Genomic DNA, 22,007 nt, shown 5'->3' on the forward strand with positions numbered 1-22,007 from the left:
GACTTTCTGATTCTGCACCTGTGAAAGTCAGAAGACATGCCTGTGAACTGCCCTTTCATTCATAAGATCTGCTGAAGGCTGTGGCCAAAGTCATCCATGGTGCTAAGCTTGGGGTTCAAACAGGACAGGGCACGGGATCTACCATTACCCCTTTGCCAGCCCCTACCCCGCATCAGATGAAAACTTGGTAGACATAGTTAGGGGAGTTTTAAGGGGTTTAACTTCCCTTACGATGTCTAACATATCTGGACTGCAACAATCCAGAGGACCAGTAGATAGCAACATTCTACCTAATGGTCCAGATTTTTGCAGCTCAGAGGAAATACGTCTACCTGAAGTATTAGGAGGAGGAGGGGGAGGAACCCTTGACATTTGAACAAAGCCTGGCATGACTCTCAGCCTGATGGAACTGGGAAATCCCCGGGCTAAGCCGTGGCTTGTTCAGTCACAGTTTTGTGAATGAACAAAGGCAGAATTTTTATCAATCCAGAAGAACTACGTGACTCCTTGGCTCTCCTGAAAGGCTGCTCAGAAACCCTTCCCACTGAGTTCTGTGGGACTTGCTCGACAGAAACATTGTGTATGGAAATTCAGCCTTGATTCTTAAATCTTAAATCTTTTTTTAAAAAATGGACATTATGGAGGTAGCAGCAAATGCTGGCAGAGCCGAAGGAGGCCGAGATGCTGCCTTTGCACGGAGACAAAGGAAAGAGAAACGTGGAGGAGGAGGTGGATAGCGTGAGATCACATGGGCTTCAAGTGGTGTAGTTAGTGGTGAATTCTAGTGCAGGTTACCGTCAGAAGGAACAGAAGGGAGGCTGCAAACCCCATTTGTCTTACAACGTTGTCAGCTTGGATTCATCTCTTCTACATCTTCCTGACCACAGATTACAAGGTGAAAGGAGCACATCCAAGAATATCTGGCATATGAGAGGGCATTTCAAGCCAGGATGATAATCAAATTACAGCTTGGAGGGGCTAGGGGGCTGGATAGTTTCCCATGGAGAGTTGAGTACCAAGCCAAGAATGAGGAAAAAGAGCTGGTGCAGGACTCTTGCATCTCGTATGTCTTTTTTTGCTGGCACTCTGTAAGCAAAGTAAAATCTCTTTTGCATCAAGCTCAGTTCCTGAATATTTCATAGGCAACTGTATGGAGCTAGTTTGCCATTTCCTTCTTCCAGAGTGTTTTTCAACTTCCTAGCATGCGCTTTACAGTCCTGGGATTTCCAGTGGTCTCCCATACTTAGATTAACCAGATCCAATCCTGCTTAGCTTTTGAGGTCAGCCAAAGTTAGCTTGGAGTTGTCACTAGCTGGGCCTTTGTGGGTTAGGCCTTTTGCTGTGAGTCATGGCTCCTTAAGTTTATCCTGGAAATCATCAGCCTCCTGTCGATCATAATGACGAGCCTATGGTCAGGAGAGCCCTTTTATGGTGCAAAGAATGCTTTCCCAACTCATCATGATTAAGGGCCATGTCCTTACACAGTAGCTAAGGAACTAACTACTCTAAGTTATTGTTTATCCACATCTTGTTGACTCAGTCACAATTAGCCAGGCTCACACTTTAAGCCATAAATTATGGTTCACAAACCACTACGGCAGAGGTAAACAAACCCAATAGAAGCAAATCTCTGTAGCTCAGGATTGAACTGTGGAGTCCAGGGTGCTCTCTGAGCTTGGTTGTTTGCTTGCAGACATTTCATTACCTGACTAGGTAACATCACCTGCACATCATCAGTGCACTGATGATGTTACCTAATCAGATAATGAAGTGCTGAGAGCCACAGAGAGCACCAAGGACTCCACAGTAATCAAACCTTATGAAAATGTGCCTCGGTGGGTGTGTACCAGGTTCCATGCTCACACACCAAGCTTTGGAACTGGTGGGACCTTTGGATAGCTCAGCGTGGAGGCCACCAGACCGGTGAAGACAAAGCTCCAGCTTAACTGCAATGTTTGTTCTAAGTTCTGTTTCTTCCTGTGCTTGTTAATATCTTCCCATCCGTTGGGCTGGTATACCTGAGCTCTTTCTGGAAAGCATTGCCCACCTCATGATCAACATTTTCCTCTGAGTCACTGAACTGTAAAATGCATGACAGGTGGCATGGGGTTTTGAAATTATTTTGCAAGCAATTAGATGAATCTCTCTTGAAAGCCAAAAGTGTTTCCTAGCAAGCTAGAGGTTATCCTTTCAAAGTAACAGAAATAATTGAGGTAGGTCAGTTTGTCTTGTGTGGCTTTGGGTACTGTGTTGGCATTGCTGATTGCAAGGGCGACATACAGGATGAAATAAAAATCTCCAGGCTTTTTCATTTAAGGGCTGTAGGAAACATGATGCAGGAAAGGAAATGATATACGGCAAGAACGGGTGTCTTTGGAAATGATAACGAAAAATAACAGCTTCCACCGCATCTTATATTTCTAATGCCATCTGCTCCCTTTAAAAGGATTTTAAAGCAAACAAACTAGGTTTAGCTGGTTCTTTTCCTCCTGTAAAATTGGCTGATTAAATTAGAAGCTTCCCATTAGTGAGAGAAGATGCAGAGAACCATTAAAACTAAAGCTGGGTGCAAAGGTCTTCTTACAAATCTTCTATCTATTTCTGGATAGAGAGACAGGAAGGTATTTCAGTTAATTTCCACAAAGAACAGAGAAATTCTCTCGCCAGTTAAGGCAAGGTGCAGCTTACAATTAGCACAGCTTTTTTTCTTTTCCTGAAGATTTTATTTTATTTTCTGCCCCTTGCAAGTGGCAGTAACGTTTTGGCAACATGCTCACCATTTTTTTTTTTTAATGGCTCATTGATGGCCCATGCCTAGCATCCTTTCAGAAGTTTGCATATGGAAATGAATGTGAGTTGTGAAGAGAAATGGGAGAAGATGTTCTGAGAAAATGGAACTGTTTCTAAGTGTTAACAGAAAGGAAAAAAAAGATCTCAGAAATTTTCTCTGGGGAAAATAGTCCGAGAAAATTTGCCCAAGTACAGATTTAAGCCAGATGATGCCTAAGTTCACACAGCACATGAAGGTCTTTAAATCATAGTTTGATTAAATAGCCACAATCGGAAGCAATTATGCTAAGCCTGAAAGATGGTTGAAAGCTAGAGTGACGGCATTCATGCCATCATCTAAGCCACCAAGATTTCGATTGCATTAAGGCTTAACTTATGGTCTGAACCCAGCCAAAGTGTGTGTAAAACCAAAAAGACATTCCCAGCTTCTGTTCTGTCCTTTGGCCCATTGAGAAATCTAGTGCCTATATGCTTCAGAATGTCGTCTTGTGAGCCTATCAGCAACCTGGTCAGCCCTTTGCAGTACCTGGCCACCTGATCTATTAAATATGAGATGTTCTGATAATTTGCAGAACTCTATTCCTATTTAAAATATATTTCTAAACTTGCATCACACTACTGACGCAGCCATAATTAGCATATGCCAACGTTATGTAAATCTGTGGCCCTTGGGGTCCTTTTCATTGATTGTCTCTAGAACTTGTAGAACTGGGCATCTTTTGGATCAGAAGACATGCAGAAGCAATCCGTTGGGTTGCAAAAAGAGGAGAGGAAATGGAATGAAAGGTTCTTTAATCTCCAGGGGTCCAAATTTAGTTTCTTGTACAATAGATGTGGCTTGGCAAGTGGAAACTGTGATGGTAGCTCTGCTGTTCTGTCAATAATGAAATTGCAAAATCTTAGTAAAGGTCATTTGCAAAAGCTTCTTGTTGCTGACTACTGTGGGTTTTTTTTTTTAACGTTGATTCAGCATTTATTTCTTCTCCCATAGTTATTACAAACAATTCATTGTCCTGGGTATTTCTATTTTAGAGCAGTGTTGGAGAATGCATTTTCTAAAATAAACTATAGGGAACAACCATTGTTTTATGGCTTTATTTTTGTTTAATATCCATCTGGAGGATCCAGAAGTCTCAAATTGCCTTTGTCATATGTCCTGATCAATCAGGCATGGGATCATGCCCAGTTCAGCCTGGGGGTGCATGACATGAGACATTGGGACTTCCATGCATAGCTGTATTCTTTTTCTCCTTTAGCATATTGAGGGCAATAATGAAAAGAACTGAAGGACCCTTCCTTCTGACCTCTTAATTAAGTGGAATAAAAGTTTTACTTTATAATAACTCCAAGGTTTCTTTGTAATAGGCCAGCACAGTTTCTTATGGTTTGACTATGCCTTTGATGTACTAAATTAGTACATTAGTAGCTGTGAGAATGTTTAGTCTAGCACCCAGGGGAAGGGTATCTTTGTTTTTAATTAGGTTTTATGGATTGTGAGCCACCTAGACTCATTGTATGAGATGTGTTGTTTAGTCGTTAAGTCGTGTCCGACTCTTCGTGACCCCATGAACCATATTGCGCCAGGCCTTCCTGTCCTTCACTGCCTCCCTGAGTTTGCTCAGTTTCATGCTCATTGCTTCAGTGATGCTATCTAACCATCTCATCCTCTGCCGTCCTCTTCTCCTTTTGCCTTCAATCTTTCCCAGCATCAGGGTCTTCTCCAAAGAGATCTCTCTTCGCATTAGGTGACCAAAGTATCTGAGCTTGAGCTTCATTATCGATCCTTCCAATGAGCAATCAGGGTTGATTTCCTTTAAGATTGACTGGTTTGACCTCCTAGCAGTCCAGGGGACTCTCAAGAGTATTGTATGAGATAGGTTGCCATATAAGTCCTATAAATAAATAAATAAATAAATAATTCATGAACTGACCACGTGCCTTTTTGCCAATTAATCAATGAGACAATTGATTAATTTGCATGTGAGCCTAACCTTACCATAAGCATTTCTTTGAGATGGAAGGTTAATCACTCCTCGCACTAAGCTAAGACTCAAGTAACCATGATATGGCTTAGGGTCATCAGGTTTGTTAGTAAACCTCAGTAAACCAGGTTTGTTCAGCAAGCCATTACTTAGTGTGATGTACCAATGGAAAGAAGAATTTTAATGGACAAACTTCAGCTCTGACACTTAGAAGAACAATTCTATTTTGTTCTCGTTTTCTGATACAGCAACTTTGCAAAAACCAAATGGCGTTGATCAGTTGTTCTCCAGTATCATATGTAGACCATGGTGAAACCAAATGTATTTGGTAAAATTCCCTTCAGCTAAGATTTATCTTGATTGCAAGCCATTTTTGATGGTCTTTCTAAAGACCATCTCACCAGAACCTTAATTGGAGTTAGATAAGTTTTGTTATTCATCCCCAACTGATAGAACATAGAAGAAAACAGATTTATTTACTAATTCGGCAAGAAAAATGTGGAATGAATTTAAGATCGCTGGTTAGGTTAGGATTCTAGGAAGATGATTTTCACACACTGTCATTACTTTAGTCTCCAATGCTCTTTGCAAGAAGAAGCAGACTCATCACTTTGAAGTCAGAGATTTTTTTTCCTTCTGTCTGAGAATGTTCCAGGCCCATACATGATGCAGTTCAGGTGGTCACAATGCAGTCGAGATTCTCCCAAAGGGACAACTTGCATATTTTGTCCAAATTCCTGTAGCAAAGTTGTGACCATTACTACAACTGCAACAAAATGTCATCGTGATCTTAAGCCAGAAATCAGATAAAACAACCATTACATGCAATCAGTGAAATACCTTAATTGCCTAACTTGGATACATATGGTTTGCCGTATATGTTTGTGTGTTAATCTATCCAGTGGTGGGGCCCTTATAATGGTGCATTCTTTCAACATATTTTTAAAAGTTGCAACAGAAAGGTCCAATGGGCGTGTTACTCATCTGCTCTATTTTGGCTTCTGTTTTCCAACTGCTTCTTCTCACAATATCTTCATCCAATGAGCCATTATCCACCTCCAAAGGATGCTACAGTAATCTATCTGATCAGCTAAAAATTCACTGAACAGCAACCTGTGATAAGTGAAGTTATGGGTCAGGTTTTTGTAGTCTGGTGTCTCAAACTGTGCCAGCCCTTAAGCCTCCAGAATCCACAGGTGGTATGGTCGAGGTAGTTGGAAAGTCCAGGAAAAGTAGACTTAGAACATTTGGATGTGCCAAGTTCAAGATGACTACTGTAAAGGAAGTTTAGTTGTACTTCTGATCATCATTGACCCACTCAGATAATACCACTGTAGCTTGGTATGTGCCATCCATGAGAAAGCAGAAAATAATTGCTTTTCATTGCTGCACTTCTGCTTATGTTTTCATAGAAGTTCACTGAGTTCAGCAAGTGCCATTTACAAGAATCCACAGCTGCTGCTCTGTTCCTAAAAATCTCCTAGTTTGATGTGTCTTATACTGATAAGGATGGAAGCAACTGATAAGAATGGAAGCAGTGTTTCCAAAAATCAAAGAACTGCCTTTTTAGATGAGTCCATTCTCATTCTCTCTCTTGAGTCACTAGCCAAGGGACCCAGGGTGACTCACAAATGGCCATCATGAAGACAAGGACTAGGGAGTTCGCTTGTCATGAATGTGGAAGTTGGCTTACCCTTTCTTTTAGCATGATCAGGGATTTCTTTTTCTGATCGGCATTTTCTGGTAGCTTAAATTACTACTTCCTTCCTGACCTTTGATGTTCTCCATCAGGTAGATGATCTGTTTTGTGGTTGATATTTGGGGAAGGAAGAACCCTTGTTACAAAGATCTTTCCAGAGACATCATGATGAGGTGATGATGATGGTGATGGCGATGGCAATGGTGATGAGATATCTAGTGGACCTTCCAAATACAGAGTGGTAAACACGTAGCTCATCATTAGCCAGATATAATTACATGTACAAAGATACAAATATGGATAATTGCTAGCGCAATAGCTGGAGATACAAAGAATTAGCAAAAGTAGAGAAATATAAAGACCTTGAAATAGAGATCAACCAAATATAGAAAAAGATAATTATGATGCCAGTAGTGCCTGGTGTGCTTGGTGCCATACCAAAAAATCTGAAAAGGCACTTGGATGCAGTAGGAATAGACAGAATCTCAGCTCAGCAATTACAAAAAGCTGCATTACTTGGAACAATGGATATCTTATAACAATAGCTTTAAGTCTCCTAGATCCTTGGGAAGGATCCAGTAGACTGATTACCAAAGCTAGACAGAACTATCTGGTAGACTGTGTGTAAATAGCAGGAGCAATATAAAGGTAATCACTGTCCTTGTTTGATTCGGGATGGTGCCAGTTTTTAAAATCAGATAAATCAGGTAAGCTGTTCTGGAATTAACCCATGGCACTGACGAGAACTGGCTAGGGAGCACATTAGGCAGAGGTTCCCCCTGTCCTAAGAGATCTGGTGGACACCAGCTCACAGGGAAGCTGCTAAACGATGCCTCTTTCAATAACTCAGAAGGTTATTTTTGCTGACATGTCATGTTCAGTACACTGAACATTCTCCTCATTACTGAAGAGCTAGATGGTTTTAAATGATTGTTGGCAGATACAACATAAACAGGTAGGTGCTGTGAATGCAACTATGACTGTGAAGCATGAGTAAATTCTGGGCTGGGATCTCCATCTTTCTCAAAGTAAAGGCTCCCTCAAATCAAGCTTGACTCCAGATGACTTCATTGGAGGACATGGGGATTTGGGCAAGCAGTGTAGAAAAGTTGGATGATGTCTCCTTGAATGTTTTTTCAACTTTCTACTCAAGTTTACAGCCTGGAGGTTCCCCGGTAGTCTGCAGTCCTGCTTAGCTTTTATGAGATTAGCCAAGATCTAGCTGAGCATCTCTCTCATTTATGACATTTAATGCTGCTGATAAATCTTTGCAATGAACCTTGTGGAATGTTGTACAGCAAGAAATAGGCTCTTCACCTGAGAGTTTACCCTAACAACTAAGCCTCATTTACAATTTGAGACTCTTTTGATTGATGTAATTTTTCTCTGCTCATCAAAAGTTGGGTGTGCCGGAATAGCTTCATTTCCTATGCAAATTATTCAAAATTGGCATTAATATCCGGCTTTGCCATGCAGTTAGATGACTTTGCGGGTAGACCAAGGGCTGTGCAAGCAACGTGGGAGTCAAGGAGGAAGAGGAAGAAGAAAAGAAAGGAAACATACAAATTGTAGCAAAGGCAAGATGATGAATAGAGATTAAATAACTTCCTCTATGCTTTTGAGTGGGAAGAGAAACAGAGCCAGTCCTTATACCATATTTACAAGGAAAGGCCTAGCTGATTGAGATTTCTGGGAATTACTAAGCCAACACACCTAAAGGTATGACATAGTCCATTCCAGCAACTATCTTGGCCCAAAAATGAATATCCGCCTCTCCCTAGTGTTGAAGAAGTAAACTACTTCTTTTGAAAAATCTTCCTGGGAATAGGAGAACAAGAGGCTTATTTTTAAACTTCTAATGCATTATAGGAATTGTTTTTGTCCCAAATCCACAGTGGAGAGCTCCAGATGTTCTAGAAGTGGCCCTGACTTCTTGACTTGGTTTGAGTTTAAGGAGAGAGATTCTCAGATCGCTTCCAGCATATGCTTGGTGAGGCCAAAGAATGGCTGACTGCGACACTGGCATCTTATGTAACAGGGCATCAGCCCACATGACTGGATTTGTGCATGGTTTGCATGTCTTTGGCTTAGCTTGTTTTGGGACCCAACCAATTATGGTTCATTCAGTAAACCAGCACTGAACAATCTGTGGGTTGCATGTGCCGCTTGGTCACTTGGTCAAAGTCTCATCAAGCAGGGCCAGTTGTAGAGATGAGTTTTGGAGCACCGTGAGAGTTTCAGCTGTGATTAGGAAAGCAAGAGGCCAAAAAAAAAAAAATTATTTAGGCGACCTGAGAGATTTGGAGAAAGATCACAAGTACTTCTGACCCCGATGAACGTAAGAATCATCCTCCTGGATCAGTCCATCCAGTTCTCAGATGGACCTCTCCAGAAAAGCACAAGCGGGCTTCCGGCCATTGCATTGCACCACTTAGCCATAGGTGGTATCCTGCCTTTGCAATGGAAGATAGACCCTATCGGTGTCGGTGACATATTCCAGGGTATCAGGGAACGTGGTCCTCACTCACGACAGCCCTGGAGAATATCCACCAAATCCTCAAACTCGTTTTCTTAAAAATCACGTTTTAAAAAACGGGCTCCCATCCTGGGAGGTTTGGGGGCACCCAAATCATGCCGGAAGGCGCCCACCTCGGCTGCCCTGATTCTGGAACCTCGCGTTGGACGTGGGAAAGAGAATAATGCCCTCTGCCTCGGAGCCTCACCCAGCCGCCACGGGTCCTCCTGCAAAAGCCCGTCTGTTTCATCTCGCGGATGAGATGATTGGCAGTTGTGGAAGGGCGGGCTTGGGTTTGGGGTGGGGCTCGGGTTGTGGGTTTTTTTGGGGGGGGCATTTTTGGCTGATGCAGTAATGAAAAGAGAGAGAGAGAGGGAAAGAGCTTTTCAGAGCCTCTCGATAATGAGCTCCAGCAGCCGCTGCCTGTGAGCGGAGGTTATTTTGTGTCATTGGTAATTGCCAGCCTGAAGGAAAAAAAGTCTATAATTAGCTCTTCTGTGCTGTTTGTTTATCAGAGAGGGAAAATGGTCTTTAAAAGATTGTTGCCGCGGCTGAACGCAATTCCTGTTAACAGACGGGGACAACAGTTCTCTGCGATGGATTTGGCTACTGTCGCAAAGGGCTGGATTCGGAAAGGGCTGCATCGGCCCGTCCTTATTTTCCTGGTGGATAAGCAAAGACTCCGTTGGCACCGCTGATGAGCATTGCGATACCGTTTTGCACATCTCTGGTCTTGTTCCTGTACACACGCACACGCACACACAGAGCATATGCCCTACGATGGCACCTGGGTTGGCTTTGCCCATGGTGCTAAGGCCTCAGTAACTATAGTTTGCAGTCACACATCACACTAAGCCATAAACCGTGGTTTACAAGCCATAGCAGCTGGGTTTGCCCTGTGAACGCCCGTCCCCTTGAAATCCCACCCTCTTAGCCTTCTGGAAAGTAGTAAAGAGCTGGCTTTTCCCCCAGACGTTGCGTTGAAATAATACGGTTGGAGTCCCGGGATTGCATAGGTGAATGGACGCAGTTAATGGATTAGGCACCTGGTCTTTTTTGACTTTCGTTGTACTGTTTTTGTTCTTTGTGGTTTTATTATTGTTGTTAGCTGCTCAGAGCTGCGTTCCACAAGATGGGCAGCCATATAACTCTTTAAAAACACACACCCCAACACAACAACTGCACCAAAATCCCATCGCTGCAGAATCTCTTATGTAAACCAAATCACATACGCGCACCCAAAGAGGTTGGATTTGCCCCTTACACTGCCATAACTCGATTGATTTGCCTTTGACTTTATGCAATGACTGTGATCAGTGCCATCCAACAAACCATGGTTAAAGAAGTTGCAGCTTAAAGTGATGAATGAGTCCAGCCTTTCCCTACTTGTCTTGGCCAAGTAAGAATTTCGCTTTCCCAAACGCTTTCTGTATTTGGGAAAAAGAGATTCTGCACTTTTTCAGAACCATTTACTCCAACTAAAGGGTAGAAATAGAAGGAGCTACCAAAAACAGTCTTCTATCAAATATTCTTTATAAACAATTCATTAAAGATCCGATATCAGAAACATCTGTCACTTGTAGCTGTAGCTGTCATTTGAAGCACAATTTATCTAAGCTGCATCTATTCCCACCAAATCAGTGCATTTTAACAACTATTCCCAATCTGCTGGAAGTCAGGGCCAATAATGTTGGCCACCATGAATAGGTTTCTCTTGGACGTATAGTGTCTCTTAAAATGTTGAACTGAAGCTGAACGTTCTGCATTTAATGCAGATTACTGAAGCATCATCTTGCTCTGCAAGATCCTAAAATCAAAGAGAAACTCCTGGATGGCTTGTTTGCTGACATCCTTTCCCAATTTTCTTTCCATCACGTGGTGTATCTTTTGGAGCCTGACGAGTCTCCACTGCAGATGGACAAGAGATATCCCAGAAGGTGAAACCACATGGATGGCCTTGACTCAAAAGCAAGTGAGAAGCATTGACCAACCATCCCAGATTTTGGAACTCTGCCTGTTCCTGCTTTTGAGTCCTTTTGCTTCTTAATTGCAGTATCAGTGAATGAGGGTAAATTGTTTAAACTAAGTTATTTCCAGCTGTGTGTGGGAGGTGGACAGCCGCCCAGACTGTTGCTTCAGTGTTTCTCCTCCAAACTTCTGCTGCGAGGGATTTCACTCCCTGCTCCTTCTCCACACATACACACAGTCTGAAGCTCCCAAGAAGGGGCTGGTGACCGACGCATAACTTCCTTGCGGCTTCTGGGGACGGGCGTGCAGCTTGCTGGCACATGGGCCTCAAGATTCTTCATCCCTTGCAGTACAATGGTAGCTCCTTTCCCCTTCTTCCCCCCTCCCCCAGTCTGTAAAATGAAAGGGGTGAGTTCTGGAAAAGATTTGTTTTTCTCTGGAGACTTGGCTCCTAAGCCATTTCCTTCCTGAAGTCTCTCTAATGAGAATGTTATTGCTTTCCCCTACAGTGGTTTTCAAACTTCTTCCATGCCAGGAACCTTTTTGAAATTGAGTTAATGGCCATGAAATTTCGGAGTGGCTGCTCTGGAATCCTGCTTTGTAGTTATTTGAGGAGGGTAATAACAGTGCAGATGCAATTAGTTCATTCATATTCTACTTTCTTTTAATGGTGGCACTTGAAGTGATGCATAAGAACGAGTGTAGAGCATAATGGGTAAGGCATTGATCTAGGACCTACAGAGCCCCAAGTTCAGGTCCAGACTCAGCCATGGAATCTCACTGGGTGGGACTTTGGACTAATCACTCTTTCTCAACCCAACTTACCTCACGTTGTTGGAATAAAAATGAAGGAAGATCCCATGCAAACTGCCCTCAGGAGGAAAACATGGGATATAAACCTAATAAATTAATAAATACGTTAAACACTTTAAAATTTGAAGGTCTGGAGAGAACTCCCATCCTTTCCAAACTTGGGCTATAAGTATGTGAGTGATCCAAAATCTCTCACTGAGATCTGAGGATGTATTTGATCACGATTATCTTGTTCCTTTTGCAATGGAGAGTCCACATAGTGATGCTATCAAAACGGTGAAATTAAGATCAAGATCCCCTTTCTTCATGGGTGCTGTGCTTCAGTATCCCCCCCCCCCCCCAATTTTCCTCTCTGGGGGAAGGTCTTAAAATGGGATTTCTGTTGAATTAAAACAAAAGGTGTGGCAATGTAATTTTCACGCCTCCAGACATGGTACTCTAGCCTTTTGTTTCAACTATACTGCCAATATGGGAACGTAAAAGTAGCTGTGCTGGATCAAGCCAAATGTAATCTTATTCCAGAATTTTGTTTCTTGCAGTGGCCAACCAGATGCTTTCAGGGAGCTCACAAAAAGGAGAAGGAGATACCCCCCTTTCTCACAACGATTCCCTGCAACTGGTGTTTAGAATCATGCTCAATCCAAGGATGACATTGGGTCTTCAAGACTGAGGGCACTCGCAGGACCTATTTTCCATGAATTTAATGCCCTTTTAATGTCATCTAAATTCATGGCCAGTCATGTCTTGGGATAACGTAAACTGCAGAAGCTGTTAAAGCTTAGTGCTTAGAAATCCAGCCAATGTTAGTTTATTCATCAAGGCATGGCTAAATAATGGGTTAATGCAGCATTTGAACTAAGTCATTGCATTCTGATGGATGGATGGATGGATGGATGGATGGATGGATGGATGGATGGATGGATGGATTTCAAGCATTTATATGGCTGCCCAACTCAACCAATGTTACTCAGGGCAGTGTACCATAAAAATGAACGTTAAGCAAGAAATGTAATCTGATATCCTTAAAAAATAACCCAAATGTAAAAAATGGTGAACTGGACAGGACAAATTTAAGCAACCAACAGGGGATTCAACTTATCTAGATCCAAATGCCTGGTGAAAGAGCCAGGTCTTAACCATCTTACTAAAGGCTAAAGGGTTGGGGCCTGTCGAATGTCAGGAGGGAATATCATCCCAGAGATCAGGGTGGGCTTATATTTCATATCACTGATCCGCTCAGCTGCCGCCTTCTCTTCCTCTTTGCCTGTATCTTTCTTGAAATATAGCATCTCAAGCTGGAGAAGGCATTGCAATGATAATGCCCCAGTGCAAATAAACCAGAACAATTCCTTCTTGAGATTAAAGCATATGATCTGGTTAACACACCTTAAAATTGCATTTGTCATGTTGCTGACTTCTGTTTGGCCTGTGATGGATTGCAGTCCCAACATTCATTTCCGTATCCTGTTGCCAAGCTAGTGATTCCTTGGTCTTCACCTCTGCATTTGGTACCAGGAGAAAAAGTTGCTTTAATTAATGCTAAACTCTTCATAATCAGAAAGGGATACTGCAGAAAGCATCAGTAAGTGAAACCCATGTTGGGCTGAGAAGTCTATCAACACACGGCAACCGTGTTACAAAAGTAGAACTGGCATTTAAGTGGAACCTACATGGGAGTAAGCTTTTGTTTCAGAAGTAATGAAATTTAGGAGAACCTTATAGTGTCTCTGGCTATTTTTTTTTTTTTCCTGTTTCGAATCTGGTGGTGTGTGTTGTTTACAGATCTGTATCAGAGGAAATACAGATTTTGGGTTCTATTGTAAACTGCCCAGAGTCACTTCCTCGTGAAATGGGCAGTGTCTAAATTTGAAATATAAATAAATAAGTTCCATGGCCCAAATTTTGCATCCACCCAGAGTGTCAAATATCTAACTTTGCCTTGTTGCATGGCTTGGTGTTGTGTCTCCAAAGCTGCAGACAGAGAAGGAACTTATCCAATTCTGGAGTGGCCTGAGAGCTTTTTCAAGCAAAAGCTATGCTCTGCCACTTGAGTTATGATTTTTCTAATATCTTCTACCTCCTTTACTGGGGAATGACAGTGGAAGAAGGCAGTTGTTCCCCTGTGTATCCTAGCGAGCTTCTGAAATTCTTTCATTTAGCAGTTGGTGGCAGCAAATGTTGGCCTAAGTGGGCCATCCATCCTCAGGACTCTTCTAAGGTTCTTACTTTCGTTTTTGCCTGTCTAAACACATGAACAGTCACCTGTGGAGATAATCTGTGATGGTGAATTCCAGCCCATGAGGAGATATGTTTGGAAAAGACCAGCTTCCATTTCTCCAAAGATGTGTCCTGGTTCTACTGGAGGCCATATTTTAAGGTTCATCCTTATGTCTACAAGCTGATAATATGGCAATCCTGAATGGAACACACTGAGGTAGATGTGTACCAGGCTAAAAATGCCAGTTAAACAATTTTGAGAGCAATTAGTTGGGGTTAACACCTCAAATGCTTCTGTTCCAGCATCTGTGTGTCCCAAACAGATTTACTGTGGTCTAAAGAATAGATGTGATTGTTGCTGAGAAGGCTGTTAATCTTGTTAAAGAGACAGTGTGGAGTGTCCCCTAAATGGGAATGTTGTTTTTTCTCCTCCCATTCAACTGCTTCATGCCAAATTTAAGACAGAATTCAAAATTTATAGCACCTCTGTTGGTTCTTGGTGTTCTCTGAGCTTGATTGTTTTCTTACAGATGCTTCATTTCCAGGCTAGTTAACATCATCAGCCCCTTCCTCCCATTTCTCCCACCGTGCATCGGAGCATGTTATGTAGCAGTTAGAGTTATGAATGTATGCAAGTATGTTACGAGTGTATGCAAATATCCATGCCTGACAACTGACCCATCGCTGTTACCATGAATTATGAGAGGGTTGGTGTTCCTGCTTCAATTCCATTCCATTCCTAATCCGCGTGCAGTTTGGAAGACCAATACAATCAAAAATAAATGTGCAGAGAAAAATAAGCCTGCACAATCAAAAATGTTCCTTTTTAAAAGTTGCCTGCAGCCATTTAATCTGACTTCTGTTAATCTGCATCCTGTACTGTCACAGCAGTTTAATCTGCATTCTGCGAGTGGTTAGTCAATTTGCCAGACCATTTTTCTGGTTTCTTATGTTTCATTTTCTTTTGCTTTTTAAGAAAAGTACAGACAGTCTTGTTTTTTAAGCAATAGAATGCCAATCTGAAAGAAATTGGCTGGGATCCTGAGATCACATTTAGACAGATTCCTTAAAAACACAATTCATAGAAATGTGAAGACAGGGTATGAAGACATGACTGTGGTTTTGTGAAACTTCCAAAAATGGAATTATGTACAAGTTCTACATTCCTCCACCAGCCTCTTTCTAGCTTGACCCCTGGATCAGAAGTGATTCAGGGTGAGAACCAGGCTTGATACTGACTTTTCACCACTATTTCCAGTCAACTCCTTGTTCTGAAGCCTTATCTCTTCCATGTGGAAGCCTGGCTTAACTTCTGTTAGCTTGCATAGATGGAATTGACATTTTGCACTAAACCATATTTTTAGATTTTGGTTTCAGCTTAGCACAATGCACAAGCCAAGCACAATGCACAAGCCAAGCACAACCACTATTGGTTGTGGTTTATTCACCAAAGGAGACATCATGTGATATGAACTCAGCCACAGTCTTGAGAACCATTCTTATTGCTTAGCATGGGGAACACCAGCTTGATGGATTTGTTTATCATCACTTTTTTATCCCATCATTTCCTCAGAGAGATCAGTAGCTTAATCCTCTAATTTTGTCTGTACCACAATCCTGGGTGATGGACTGCGCTGAAAGAGGGCAGTGGCCCACAGTCATCTGGTGATCTCCATAGTTGACTTGTCATGATAATGCGTAAGCCTCAAATTGATTCCACGGAATCTCCTGTTAACATGGGGCCACAATTCACAGGATGTCTGTTTCAAATCTTGGGCCAACCCTACTGTGAGGAACAGGCAAGTAGTTATTTCAAATAGAAGATGCTAAATGTGGGTGTTGGAGCACTGAGATGTGTGCACCACATAGCTTGCCTGGTGCCCTCTGAGGCAGCACGTTGTCCTGAAACACGGCTGAAAATCTCTCAAAATTTCCTTGCCAATATTGAAATAAGTTTGGTTGCCAATCACATCATCAGCATCAACCCATGATGCCTTTGCTGCAAGCAGCACAATTGGACTGGTGCTTCTAGAACTGCTGGTCAAATAAACAGTTGTCTTAGCCTTCCCTGGCCTGGAGCACATCAGGAATGTTGAACCAATTCCCAAAGCCCCTACTCTGCTGCTTGGGAATTAGGATTGTTGGAAAGCAAGTGGAAGAAACTAACAGGCATCGGGCAGCTTCAAGGATCACCACAAGAGTCCTAAAATAGCAAAAGGTTCCTGAATGAATTGGAAGAAGGCATGTCTTAATTCTGGACCGTCATGTACAATCGTCTTCCTTCCTTATTTCTTGGAGCTGGATACTTCCTCAAGAGGGCAAACACTTCCTTTTTTCTCTCTTTACCCAGCTTCACCTTCTCAGTAGCATGTATGAGGGAGACTGTGCCTCTGAACTGCACCCAGAGTCTGACTGGGAATATTTTTACCAGATGGAGCTGGCCTGCTTGTCTAAGGAATAGGTTGATAGATAGCATTTGGAGCAAACTTGTTGGGTGTAGCTCTGCACCTTCAGCCAAAGCAATGGGTTCTGCAAATGTGCCCGGAGAGTTTTGTTCTTCTATTTGGCTAATCCTCTACTGAGCTTCCTGTATAATTCTAACTAAAACTGGTGGCTGGTGGTGGGGGCTGTCCCTTTCATGTAGAAAGTGGGAGGAAAGATAGCCTATCTCCTATTTATCTTGCAGAAGAGTGAGAGACATTTATTTAGTTCAAATCAACATGACAAGCATTTCCTTTCTGATGGCTCCCACTCCAGATGGCTTCTCTTCAAGCCCATTTGAATCTCTCCAACTACTTTGCCTCTTATTTTACTAAAGCTCACCCCCTTCCCCCACAGCCACATTTCTGGTTTTTATGTGCGGGAAGGGGGATCCCTCCATCCCACCCATTTGATTGGCTTTCATGTGCACAGAAAAATGCAGTCTGGGGATGTAATAAGTGGGTGCATTGTGTAGGCATTCTTTCAGGGCCCTCAAAATGTTGCTGCTTTTGAAGGAGCAACCCTGGACTAGGAGCACATGGAGACCATGTGGATAGTAACGCTTTGCATTTTGCAATGGGGAGGTTAAGAAGAGAAGACTTCTCCCTGGCTGTACTAACCCTAAACCCCTATAATTCTGCACCTTCTTAGCTCCACTTTGAGCCAGGCTTCTGGAGATCTGCACCCTTAGAACATCCCCTTTTCTCTCTCTAGACCACCTACTTTTGCTGCAGCAGAGCTCTTTCGAAAGCAAGAGCTAACCACACATTTTCCACTTATCCTTGCCAACATTTCCCCTGAATGTTGCCTGCTTTTCTTCTTATGAGACCACCATCCTTTTCATCCTTTGGTTTCATTTCAAAGAGACAACAAGGCAGCAGATTACAAGGAGATTCCCAGCTCCTTGATGGTAGGCCTGTCCCTGTCCTTCAGCCCATCAGAGGTCCTGCAGCTGAGCCTCACTTATATTTTGATCTTTCTCCCTGCTTCTCTTCTTCCTGGCTCCTTCTTTATAATCTTATTACATGTCTAGCTCATACATTGTCAGCAACAATAAGAGAGCTTGCAAACTCACCACCCAACCCATTTTCCACGCCCAGCTTATCTTTGCTGGTAGTTATTTCCCTGGTCCATGTTATGCATTGTTTTCATTCTGCTTGTTTGCTTTGTTCTCCCTAAACCATTGAAAGTTTGATTTGTTTTTCTGCCACCCTTCCTCCTGAACAAACCCAAAGCAGAGTGAGTCCTGCCAACTGGAAGAGGAAACGTCTTCCCAACTCTTTGTTTCAAAACATTTTATTTCGTTTGCACTTCCCCTTCCCCCTTGGTCTTGTGGTATCCCTTCAGCTTCAAGGGTCCTGGAGATCTCTGCTTGTGTAACACTTGAAGTGCGCATCACCCTCCAGCTCTGGTCACGCCAATTGTCTGTGCACGATTGTGTCCTACACCGAGGCTAAAATTCAGCGTGCCATGACAGAAGCAGTTTTACAAATTGGCCCTTCCTCCTCCTGAAATGACTGTTTTATGAGGAAAAAAAAATGACTTGCGAGAAATGGCCCGTGATGTGCTCTGTCTGCAGGAGAATCCATAAGCCCATGGCTTTCGACTATTTGCTTGCAGCTTCTCTTTTTAGCATCTGATATCAAGCAAAATGTAGAGCAGAATCAGATCCAACCCAATTTTTTTTTTCTTTTGTTTTTGATGAAAGGGCATGTAAATGAATTCTGCAGCTAAAACTACCTCGTTGTGAATGTCAGAGAAAAGAGGTTTCCTAGATATATGTTCTAATGGACAAAGAACCATTCTGGTAAACAATTGTACCAATTATTCAGAGAAGATATTACGTCCAGATAACTTTTTCGTAAACTAAGGCTTCATAGCCTATCACAGGCACTTCAATTCAAGGAAATGGAAAACCACCGTTATACCATACATGTATTGACATGCTCCTCTAGTCTAATGGGCATCCTTTAATGGAATCAGTGGGAAGCTAATTTCTTTCTACATCTGAGAACGTTCCATAGCATGAAGAAGATGGTTGAGGTAACCTTCCTCTGATTATTTGCATAGAGGACATGAAATATCTGGTAGACATCTTGGGGCAAATGAGGTTAAAATGAATGAAGATTAGGTAGTGGCAAAGGAGTGTGTGTGTGTGTGTGTGTGTGTGTATACTCTTTCCTGAAGAGTAGAGGACCCACATGGTCCTCTATCCAGACACACCCACCATAACCTTAGAGGTGATCTGCGGATATCCAAAATGAAGTAAAAAATGGATGGTCTTTTTCTATTTTTAGTGGCCAAGACTTTGTGAGATAGAGAATTAGTCAGTTTGTCATTGCATGAAATTTCAAGTAGGAGATTGCCAAAATCTTTCAAGATTTCACATCCATGAAATTTCAGTCCTCTTTAAAAATGAGCAGAAAAGGTTGATGACCTAGGCTTCATCATGAAGGGGCTGAGAAGAAGAGGTAGGTAGACAATTTCAGGGAAATAAGGCTATTCCTCTTTTCAGGCTCTTGAGGTTGGTAGCTGATATTACTGTATATTTAGTGTGGGTAATTCCCACAGTTTAACTGTGCTCTATGTGAAGAATTAACTACCTTTGTTGTCCTGAATCTCCCTCCTTCCAACTTTCTTGGATAACCTCTGGCGTTAAGAACCAGTAAAGTCTCTCCACATGATTTCCTCTGCCTCTAACATGTCCTGCGTCCCCACAGTTCTTTCCATAAATAAAAAAAGGCCTAAATATTAGAGTTTTTCTCAGATGGGAACTGCTCCAGAAGCTTTCCCATGTGGCATCCTTTCACTTTCCAAACGCTACTGTGTCTTTTTTTGTGTGGGTGCTCACACCAGAGAACCTGTCTTATCCATGCGTTGGTTTCATTAATTGCTAAAGGTGTTTCCTCAATGGATAGAGAGTAGTAAAATGCTCACTAACGGAAATTTGAAGGCTGGTGGCTACCAGCCTTTGTGCATGGAGACACTCCTGCTGGGGATGCAGGCTGGAAAAAAAATAATTAGCAGTTTTGAATATAACCAGGGAAGAAGGAGGCAGAACCTCCTTGCGTGCTGAGGGAGAGGCCACCAATTATGTATTATAAAGGAAACTTGGTTTTAGCCTATTTTAATTAATTCATTCATATTTATCTATTTTAATTAATGTTTATTCTATTTTTACTGTAAACCGCCCAGAGTCACTCCACAGTGAGATGGGCAGTGACAAATTCAACATAGAAATAAATAGAAATAAATAAAATAGGGTTTCCCAACTGTGACAACTTTGTAGATTTCAACTCCCAGAATTCCCCTGCAAGCGTGGCTGTGGCTGAGGATTCTGGGAGTTGAAGTCCACCTATCTGGAAATCGCCAAAGTTGGAAAGCACTCGCTGAGGGCCTTAATGTCAATCTGCTTCAAGAGAAGCGGACTTGATTTCCCAAACACAGCTTGTGGATGGATAAATTATTATTTTCCCAATCATTGCACGTGAAAAGATATGTGAAATCAGGATATGCAAGCAGGATGAAGAATTCCCCAATTCCCCACCTCTGTCCCCATCTCCATCTCCAGCCACGTCGCTCTGACTGAAGACAATTCTCGACTAAATCAAAGCCGGGAAGATCTTTAGTGGACATAAATCTTTAATGCATGTGAAAAGGAGTGCTCAGTGCCGCCGACAAAAAGTCACGTGCTAGGATATGTCAAGGGGAATGTCATTTATTATGAAGCAGGAGATGTGGAAAGGGGGGGAGGCAAACAAGGATGATGGAAGCCTTGCTGGAACTTTTTGGGTCTCCTCACGCTTCTTGATATTGGAGAAGGAGACTTGTGTTAGTTTGTGGTGGCCAAACATCAGAAGGAGTCTGGTAGCCCTTTTTCTGACTAACCACTTTTATTAAAAAACATAAGCTTGAAAGCTTATGTTTTTTAATAAAAGTGGTTAGTCGGAAAAAGGGCTACCAGACTTCTTCTGTTCTTTATTGGTGCTTTCCTAACCAGCCCTGGAATCCCCTCCCCAACCATCAAAGAGATTTAAATTGATTTGTGTTCCTAGCAAATATCTCCGGAGAACAGTGTGTGGAAGAGACAAATAGCACATTTTTAGAAGTCTGTTAGTGGAGAGCAGAGGAGAGGACCCATAATAATTACTAGTGATGAGAAGCTGGGCAGGAATCCAACAAGGAATGGGTTAATTCCCCCCATCCTATGGTGCCACCCTTCTCACTGAAACCCCCCATCATGCTGGCTGGGGAATTCTGGGAGTTGAAGTCTACACATCTTAAAGTTCCCAAGGTTGAGAAACCCTGCCCTAGATGATCCTAGATCTGGACCTGTTCAAAAAGTTTTTAAAAACTCATCCTGTTGGCAAATGTTCTTTTGTCATGGAATAAAACTGCGTCTTCCAGAAGAAAACTAGGACCATATCAGGGAGAAGGAAATATATTGAGCATACATTGCACACTCACACACACAATGTGTAAAACACAAGGCCTTCCGTTATTTATTGAGGACCAAAAGGTTTGGCTTTTCCCTTTTTAAAAAATAATGTCACCCCATCTCCATGGAGACTCCCGTTCCTCATCTCTCTCCAGTCCTGCTTCCTCCCTTAGCAAATCGGGATTATTCCAAGTGAAGATGGACATCCTGTGGAAAGCAAAGCATTGCCACTTTTCGTGGGGAAAAGAATACACTGGATTCAGATGGGCAATCGAACATTTTTTGGAAGTGAGAAAGACAATACGTGAGAAAGGTTGCAGTAGCAAACTTTTCCCTAGCTATTTTTTTTTCCTTTGAATAAATCTTACTTGAAGAGAGAACAAGGAGGCATCTTTCGGCTACCACCTGGAGCTCCGATTGGGACCGACGACTAATTTCTCCCCCTTTGCTTTTCTGCAGGCAGAAAGCTCTAGCGTCTACCGGAGGCCGTAGCGTTCAAGCCGCGTGTGACTGGTTTGTATGAATTCATATATTACGAAATCTCTCACATTGTCAGTATTGCGGGAAATACTTCCCCCCCCCCCTTGTACCTGGAGGAGCTGGGAATTAAACGGGTGGCTTTGTGTGTGGGCAGAATCAGGGCTCAGTCATTGATCTGCAGCTACATCCAAAGCAATTATAATCCTCTGGCATCTCACGGATAAAAAGAAGAACAGGTTTTGTAACAGCCCAGTTCCTGGAACATGGTTTGCTGTCCAAATCACGCCTTCTACTTGCATTAGATATTATTACATATTCTGCTCAGTACTGATGCATCGCCTGTCCTGTCTTGAACAACAGTCTTTAGATTCAAAGTAGCCACCCAAGAATTATTCTTGATTATAGGGGTATATAAAACTAATGTGTAAATAAAAATATATGAGAAAAAGGGTTGTCCCAGAGCAGTGTTTTTCAAACTTGGCAACTTTAAGATGTGTGGACTTCAATTCCCAGAATTCCCCAGCCAGCATGGAGTTGAAGTCCACACATCTTAAAGTTGCCAAGTTTGAAAAACTTTATGCTGCCTGGGGAATTCTGGGAGTTGAAGTCCACACATCTTAAAGT

The 22,007-nt window shown here is 42.4% G+C and overlaps 1 protein-coding gene across 1 annotated transcript in view; it reads left to right on the forward strand.

The window, feature by feature from the left end:
* UBASH3B (ubiquitin associated and SH3 domain containing B) overlaps positions 1-22,007 on the forward strand; it is a 48,027-nt gene that overhangs the window by 9,157 nt on the left and 16,863 nt on the right. The window contains exon 2 of the mRNA XM_088138997.1: positions 21,363-21,416. Coding sequence (XP_087995123.1) covers positions 21,363-21,416 — 54 coding nt within the window. The remainder of the gene's footprint in view (positions 1-21,362; positions 21,417-22,007) is intronic.

This window comes from Python bivittatus, unplaced genomic scaffold, assembly GCF_059951505.1.
Source record: "Python bivittatus isolate LINGU-HERP-01145 unplaced genomic scaffold, Pbiv_v1 ctg000320_np1212, whole genome shotgun sequence".
Taxonomy (NCBI): domain Eukaryota; kingdom Metazoa; phylum Chordata; class Lepidosauria; order Squamata; family Pythonidae; genus Python; species Python bivittatus.